General features: G+C 46.1%; 1 protein-coding gene across 1 annotated transcript; it reads right to left on the bottom strand.

Moving 5' to 3' along the window:
- Nucleotides 1-224: 224 nt before the first annotated feature.
- On the bottom strand, nt 225-2,648 carry LOC138681113 (ankyrin repeat domain-containing protein 9-like). Its single transcript, XM_069768365.1, has one exon. It carries the CDS (start codon nt 2,293-2,295, stop codon nt 1,453-1,455), a length of 843 nt encoding a protein of 280 aa, XP_069624466.1. The 5' UTR covers nt 2,296-2,648; the 3' UTR covers nt 225-1,452.
- Between the last annotated feature and the right edge of the window lie 6,295 nt (nt 2,649-8,943).

Here is an 8,943-nt window from a genome sequence, read left to right on the forward strand (position 1 = left end):
GGATTAGATACACAGCTCAGCATACAGTATCACACAGGATGGGATTAGATACACAGCTCAGCAGACAGTATCACACAGGATGGGATTAGATACACAGCTCAGCAGACAGTATCAAACCTCCCACTTAGATACAGCAGCTCAGCAGACAGTATCACACATGGCAGACTTAGATACAGCAGCCCACGATACATCCTGACCGTGAAGAAGAGAGATGACTCCAGTCCTGCAGAGATGAATCCCTTTATATAGAGCGGTACATCCGGTGACACGACATGGACACATGCTGATAATCGCTTCTGAAATAGAAAAATAGACACTGCCGACAGTCGCTCTAAAATACAATCTCATCTGATACCAAACTCCGGCAAATGTAATCTGTGTATCTGTTAATTATGTAAATGCAAACACAAAATGTGCATATTTTATGCAAATATATGGAGAAAAATGTATCACCAGCTGCATCACAGTATATAATGGAGCTGCTGACAGCAGACTGGGGAGGAGAAGGGTTAAATAGCGATGCCAGCCCCTAGTTACAGGAGCTGACAATGTGCAGCCGATCTGACGGGACCCAGCGCTGCAGACAGTCCTATGCGGCACCATCATTCGGGCCGGGCCGGCGTGCTGAGTTTTTCACAGTTTTTTCTTTAATACTTAGGGGCAGGATAAATCTTTATCAGATAAGCAAGAAACTTCTTTCCCGCCTTTTTTGTGCAGATAGCGTGACCCGCGGGCCCATTTTTTATGCAGATAATTGCAGAAAAAGTTGTTTCTCTTCTAAGGAGTCACTGCTCCCAATGACGGTGAAAGGACTGGATGGACAAATGTCTTTTTTCGGCCTTACTAACTATGACTGATTGACCGATCCGACGGGCAGAAAGTGGGCAGAGTCACGGTCAGCGCATCTATGGCGGGAAGTAGCTTTATTTGGGGGTGGGGAAAATTGATTGGGGCACAGTTGGAGAGGTATTTGCCCCAAGTCTTAGGGGTGACACTAACGAGCCACCGGGGTATTTAGACTGAAGGCTAAGGCAACAAAACGAATGGGTGAAGATTTGCCTGACCGCGCCAACTGTCAACAGAATTTCGAAAAATTTGAATTTTGAAACATTAAAATGATTGTTTGTTGCAACATTCGTTACCATGGTAGCCGATTATCATTATTGGACCCATTCCCCCAGCCGATTATTATTATTGGACCCATTTCCCAGTTATAAGAAGGCTCTCATATTGGTAGAATATTAAAAACTTCATCCAACTGGAATATTTTTGCATCTAAGGTCAATATACAATATAATGATGGGACCATCATTGACACGTTAATCGATAGAGGCAAGGAACAAAGAGTCGATGACGTGATCGATTTAATATTAGGGTAGTTTCGGAGGAAGAAGCCATGTGGAGTGGTTGAGTAAAGGTTGAGGTGGATGGGTTGGGGTCTTCGCGGATGCGTTAACCTGACTCGGGCAATGGCTTTAAGGCTTGAGGTATAGGTAAAGCATGGATGCTCTGTGGGAAGAGTGACGGTGGCAGACACTGCAAGACTTTCTGCATAGCTAGGAGGTACAACGTTGCGGGCGTATTTCCCACCAAATAGTTAAATTTGTCCTCTCCTAGTAAGGGATTCCAAAACTCTGGATGATCTTGAAGGATCTTCCTCATCTTGAAGTTCAGGGAGGGAGAAAAAAGTAGCAGATAATACAAGCAGAGTTTTTTAGAGACCACGTTGACCTTGGAGCTCCATAACTGCTCCAAAATGACATCCAAAGGGGTTTCCCCCTTCCGGTCCATGATCTTTGGGGATGCCCCATTCCCTAGGAGGATCAGAACAGTTTCCGCGCTCAGGAGCTCGCAGGCCAGGTGGAGAGGGGTCTTCCCGTCTGACAGATGGAAGCAGCTGGCCCTGTTAATGTAGGAGTTTAGACTTGGCATCTTGTGGGACATCTTAATAATCATGATCAAGATGTCTCGTCTGTCGTAAGTGACGGCCAATGCCAGGTGGGGGGCTGATGGAGGACAGCAGCAGAACTTGATTCCTGGCACCTTCAGAGCTTCCTCCGGGAAGTGAGACAGCAAATATTGGGCGTAACGCAGGTGATTGTGCACCACGGCATACATCAGGGCATCGGATGGAGAATAGCACCTCATGTTCGCGTCGTCATCCCACTGGAAATATTCCATAGTCCTTATCTCCTCCAGTTTCCATACAGGTTCCTGGTCCCGCACCGCCTGGTAGAACATGTAAGAATAGAATTTGCATTGCTCGTCTTGCAGGCTGACTTGGTTGCTGCACATTGTCTTCTTCTGCCGGTGAAGCCGGAACAAAAAAAAAAAAGGACGGGAATATTCACAGATTTTCAGAAATCCTGGCGGAGACGAAGAGGTGATCTCCCACCGTCATACAGTCACCGCACGGAGACGCAGAGTCTCAAGCCACCATTGCAGCAGGTTCATCTTGTAGCGCAAGCCTTCGGGTGGAGTTAACCCTTAGCACCCTGGCCTCCTTTTTTCCCTTCGCCGCTGCTCCTTTTTTCCAGCTCTCGTGCTATGACATGGGACCACTGCAGAAAGGCTTGATCAGCAGCAGCAGTAAGGATTGAGCATCCAATGCCCCTGTAACCCCTGATAGTAGGAGACCCCTCCTTCCTCTCGCCGCCCCTGCAGCTCCATGCTACATGCACATTGTGTCAATCTGTTTTCTGCTCACCGCCCCGCTCTTACTGCAGTGGTAGGAGCGTTTCATGACTGCTCAGCTTGCAATGCTTGGATGATGGGGGCTGGGTACCCCCATGCATGTATACGGCTTGCGCCATGCATTACACGATGGCGCCACCTCTATAGGTGCCCCATACGAGCTGAGACAATGGGGTAATGACTGGACTCCATGGATTGGGGTGAAAGTAATTGGAGAACTGGTTACACTTGAATCGATCAGATTGGGGACTGGATCAGAATCTGGGAATGATCATTTATAGGGGATAGATATGTCTAGAACTGTGATGGAGGCAGCTCTGCAGGTGACATTGTGATCCGAGGGCTGTGGGGGACGTCTGGAGAGGGGAGAGCTGCTGCAGTGGGGATGATGGATGAGCCTGCATGGATGACGTCATTCTACTTTTTTTTGTTTTTTTTTTTTGCTTCTGTCTCGAAAAAGACAACATTTTATTTTTCTAGGTGAGATTTTGAATGCAGCATAGTTGTCGACTGAAATACTCTGTGCTGCTGGTAGGACCCAACTCCTTTCACTTTGTGCCCTCCTACTTGTCCATTTTGCCACCTTACATCGTGAATTTGCCCCTGTCACATGCTGCGATCGGCCAGGGGCGGACATGCTGTTGGTGCACCACACATGATGTAAAGGGGCCACTACCCCCTCCAAAGCAGGTGGGATTGTGCATTACTATCAGCTATTGGACCGCAAAGGGTCCATATATTATAGTTGCACAGTGGATCTCTTCTGTGTGTTCCCGCTCCTGGATCGGACCTTTGCTGTTATTACTATTGCTAACCCCTTGAATGCCACGGTGCATCTCCGGCGATGCAACATCAGTTGCCGAAGACCCCAATGGCTGCCATGTTGGGCTTCATAGAAGATTGCCATTTTACCTATATACTGCAATACAGTGGTATCGTAACACACAGAACAAGCAATGAGACAATCATAGTCCACAAAGAGACTGAAAGCAAAAAAAAAAAAAATATTATAAAAAAAGAAATTATAAAAAAAAAATAAAGATTGAAATAAATCCTCATCTTCCCCATTTAAAAAAATAAATAAACGTATTTAGTAAAATGAATCAACCTGTCAATAAATGTCGTTAAAGCAACACACAGCTACTTACATGTACAATATACAAAAAAGGTTGCACTCAACCATGTTAAAGCATGTCAATATGTAATATATGAAATGAGAATAGCAAAATGCCTAGTGAAAATTAGGAAAAAAATATTTGAGACGCTATGCACAAAATTTGGCCAAATAATGTCTGCCCATCAACCAACGTCAAGGTGGCCTCAAACACTGATGGGTTTTGATGCGTCACAGTTTTCTGTAGTTTCAATGTCAGCTTTGTGACCGAGCACTCCGCCCTTCACCATGTGATGATTTTAATCACAGCAGGTTCCTACCTATTGGGCTATCATACTTTGCGGGGGGAGGGGGGGGTACTGTAGGGTCCTCATACTGTGCATTTGGAGGGTACTGTGGAGTAATTAATTGTGGGGGAATCATACTGCATTTAGGGGGCACATTTGTTGGCATCATACTTCATGGGGGCCATGAAAGGAATATCTTAGTATGTGAGAGCACTAAGGGGCTTCAATAGAGGTAAAATTAGTTTGTAAGGGCCCCACTAAATAGTATGACCCCCCCAAAATAGTATAATGATCCCCACATAGCCCTGCAAATAGTATGATGGCCCCCACATACCATTCCAAATAGTATGAAACCCCCAAATAGTTTAATGACCCCCACATAGAAGTGAAAATAGTATGATGGCCCCAGAAGTAGCATGATGGCCCCCACATAGCACTCCAAATAGTATGAAACCCCTAAATAGTTTAGTAGCCCCCACATAGAAGTGAAAATAGTATGATGGCCCCAGAAGTAGCATGATGGCCCCCACATAGCACTCCAAATAGTATAATGATCCTCACATAGCCCTGCAAATAGTAAGATGGCCCCCGCATAGAAGTGAAAATAGTATGATGGCCCCCACAGATAGCATGATGGCCCCCACATAGCACTCCAAATAGTATGATTGCCCCCACCTAGCACTTTAAATAGTATAATAGCCTTCCAAATAGTATAATGGCCCTGTCATACACCTCTAAATATGACATCCCCACAAATATCCTTCTAAATAGTATGATGGCCCCTAAGTAGCATGATGGTCCCCATACAGCACTCCAAAATGTATGATGGTCTACATATCCAGGATGCGGATACAGTTTAAAGTCGGGCACGGAGGGGATTGAGTGTGACCAGTGCCGGCGCTGTCATCGGGACCTCCAAGAGTCATGGGCCTTATAGCCGAAAAACTGTGGTAACCTTATTGACGTCACCGCTCGCAGCGTCAGAATCGGAAGTAAGTTCACACGCTGCGAGCAGTGACGTCAGTAAGGTCGCCACAGTTCTTCGGTTGTGAACTTTGATAACCTTACTGACATCACTGCATCAGAACCGGAAGTAAGTTCACACGCTGCGAGCAGTGACATCAGTAAGGTTACCGCAGTTCTTCGGTTGTGAACTGTGATAACCTTACTGACGTCACTGCTTCAGAACCGGAAGTAAGTTCACACGCTGCGAGCAGTGACTTCAGTAAGGTCACCACAGTTCTTCGGTTGTGAACTGTGATAACCTTACTGACGTCACTGCATCAGAACCGGAAGTAAGTTCACACGCTGCGAGCAGTGACGTCAGTAAGGTCACCACAGTTCTTCGGTTGTGAACTGTGATAACCTAACTAACGTCACTGCATCAGAACCGGAAGTAAGTTCACACGCTGCGAGCAGTGACGTCAGTAAGGTCACCGCAGTTCTTCGGTTGTGAACTGTGATAACCTTACTAACGTCACTGCATCAGAACCGGAAGTAAGTTCACACGCTGCGAGCAGTGACATTAGTAAGGTCACCGCAGTTCTTCGGTTGTGAACTGTGGTAACCTTACTGACGTCACCACTCGTCTCACAGCAGCTAGATTCACACTTGAATCTCTATGTGTTCCAGCGGCCGTGGTGAGCGGTCATATTACTGATGTTACCGCTCATCACAGCCTCCGAATGTAGCAGAGTCGGGGATAGTTGCGAAATGTGCATATTATGGATTATGGCGGAATCTTTGGATTACTTTTTTATGGTAATAAATGGGTACAACAGGGTAATAGTCGTGGAGGGCTTTTCTTTTTAGAATTAAAGGACTTTTCTCTGTGAGTGTTAATTTCTTTTCACTACGGAGCTAGTGATGGGTGTGTGTGACAGACACCTCTCCATTACTAACCCCTGGACTTGAAGTCAGTGGACACAAAACAGCTGACATCAATCCCAAAACCTTTACCCTGATTGCCAATGCACCAAAGCAATCGGGAAGAGCTGAAGCTAAGCTCCAGAATTGGCGCATCTAATGGATGCGCCATTTCTGGGGCGGCTGAGGGCTGGTGTTATAAGCCTGGGAAGGGGCCAATATCCATGCTTCCCTTCCAGCCTATTAATATCAGCCCGCAGCTGTCTGCTTAGCCTTTGCTGGTTATTAAAAAAAGGTGGGACCCCATGTCATTTTTTTAGAGTTCCCTCTTTTTTAATAACAAGTAAAGGCTAAGCAGACAGACGTGAGCCGATATTAATAACTTGGGAAGCTTCATGAATATTGACCCCTTCCCACAATAATAACACCAGCTGTCTGCTTTCCCTCAGCTGGTTATTAAAAATAAGATGGACAACACACTATTTTTTATTTTATTTATTAGATAAAAACAAGTACAGAAAACTACACACGCAAAGCACAGATTACATATATCACTGACATCTATGAGCGATTTTATGTACGCAGATGAGTGCGAGCCCTATATGACGAGTTCAGTAGGCAAGGAGGAGAAATGGCTCATACGTGGAGAAAAAAACAAACAGATTTCTCCAATAAAGTTTCTTATATTCACTTGTGCAGTTGGTTTATGCAGTTTGTTATAATGACAGTGACCATTTAGTGTTTAGTTATATAAAACCAGAAAAACCCGTCAGTCATCTGCTCTCAGAGGCTACTGGATTTTCTTGTCCTGTGTTTTTTGCTGGCGGGATCAGGGGTGATGATGCAGGATCTGATGAATACGGGCGCTGAGCAGAGTTACGCTGATTTGTTTGTACGAATCTCTATAATTGGCGCAGTTTATCATTATGGAGAAAATAAGACACAACAGTAATGCAGAATAACCACCATGCCGGTGTCCTGTGAAACAATGTTGTCATTGTCATCTTTAGTATAAGTTGCCCGCCATACTGTGAAGCTGCTCTCACACCCCGTCATTATCTCCTCTGACTGCAGACGCACAGCGGTAATTACTCGGATCGCGCACGCAGCAGAGTCGTTACATTGTGCAGCACTGAGCTCGGCACAAACCTTCCCAATATTTTATGAATTATTAATGGGGCTATTTGCCGGCAGTAGGGTCCCGAGGGTCTGGAAACTCCTACTGCATCATCCTAATTGAGATTGTTAGTGGAATTAGACACAGATTCTTGTAGATTCAGCATTTTTGTATATGAGTTGAGCTCAGTTATACTTTTTTTTTGCAATATTTCATGGGATCAGTCATCAATATCAGATCGACACCCCCAATGATATGGTTACTGAATGATAATCCTCACTGGGACAGGCACAGCCATATACACTGTGGTGGCTGTAAATGATACTGTAAGCTCTTGGCATCTGTGCTACCGTAGTTTCTGCACTCACCCATCCCTTAAATCAGATGATTGTGGAGCTGCCAGGAATCAGCACGCGATCCCTTTAATATCTTCTTCATTATCCAACAGCGTGTAGTTTTCCATTTTCTGCTTCCAGAGGATCTCCCAATGATTACAACCCTTCACACCCAATCATTCCTCTCAAAAGCCCTCTTCTTTAAAGCAATAACAGGAAGACAGTAAGGAGGGGAGAGGAGGGGGATGCAGCTGCATATTCAGTGTATCTGTGAGACTCAGGCTGTGAGGTGGAGCAGAGGATGAAGATGTCAGATCGGTGTGAGCGCTGATCAAGATAGTGTTATGGTATATCTTTTATACCTTGCGTTATCATTTAGGCAATTTTTATATCTTTGATAATTTTTCCTGTTTTTTATCAGCTTTATAAGTGTTATTCATAAAATCATAAGTCTTACTCACATACTCCAGCGATGCCTGGTCTCAGCGCCTGCAGCTCGTCCTGTGTGAGCGGTCATGTGGTACCGCTCATTAAGGTGATGAATATGGACGCATATTCATCACCTTAATGAGCGGTACCACGTGACCGCTCACGTAGGAAGAATCTGCCGCGCCGGGACAGAGCTGGGTTCGGCACATTGTGGCAAGGTGAGTATGACAGCCAGGGAGGATGGGGAGGATGAAGGAGGGCAGAGGGAGGATAGGGGAGCGAGCCATGCGTGCAAGATGGGAGCAGGAGCCGGGGAAAGCTGAGCAATTCATACAAGGGGGTGAGAGCTGAGCCATTCATACAAGGGGGAGGAACCTGAGCCATTCATACAAGGGGGACGAAAGCTGGGCCATTCATACAAAGGGAGGAAACTGAGCCATTCATACAAGGGGGAGGGAAGCTGGGCCATTCATACAAGGGGGAGGAAACTGACCCATTCATACAAGGGGGGACAGCTGAGCCATTCATACAAGGGGGGAAGAGCTGAGACATTCATACAAGGGGGAAAGCTGAGCCATTCATACAAGGGGGAGGGAGAGCTGAGCCATTCATACAAGGGGGAAAGCTGGGCCATTCATACAAGGGGGGAAGCTGAGCCATTCATACAAGGTGGGAGGGGGGAACAATTTGAGTGGGGATGGGGAGATTTATTACATATGAGGACAATTGGAGTGGGGATGGGGGATTTAATGTGTGAGGGGATATTTGAGGACACAAAATGAAGAGCAAAGAGGGAGATGGGGAAACAGTATGGGGGAACGGGGGGCATGTATGAGGAAACAGTACTAAGCAATGGGGGGCATGTATGAGGAAACAGTACTAGGCAATGGGGGGCATGTATGAGGAAACAGTACGGGGGAATGGGGGCATGTATGAGGAAACAGTACTGGAGAATGGGGGGCATGTATGGGCAATTGGGGGCATGTATGAGGAAACAGTACGGGGGGATGGGTGCAGACAGTATGGGGAGTGAACAGGGGGAATGTATGAGTAGCGATGTGAAAAAAGGAATGTGGACAGAGTACGGGGAGTGAGGGTGAT

The sequence above is a fragment of the Ranitomeya imitator genome, chromosome 5 (genome assembly GCF_032444005.1).
Source record: "Ranitomeya imitator isolate aRanImi1 chromosome 5, aRanImi1.pri, whole genome shotgun sequence".
NCBI classification, from domain to species: Eukaryota; Metazoa; Chordata; class Amphibia; order Anura; family Dendrobatidae; genus Ranitomeya; species Ranitomeya imitator.

Bases quoted from the DNA above. Each gene is read 5' to 3' on its own strand.
- LOC138681113 (XM_069768365.1), bottom strand. From the start codon at position 2,295: ATGTGCAGCAACCAAGTCAGCCTGCAAGACGAGCAATGCAAATTCTAT.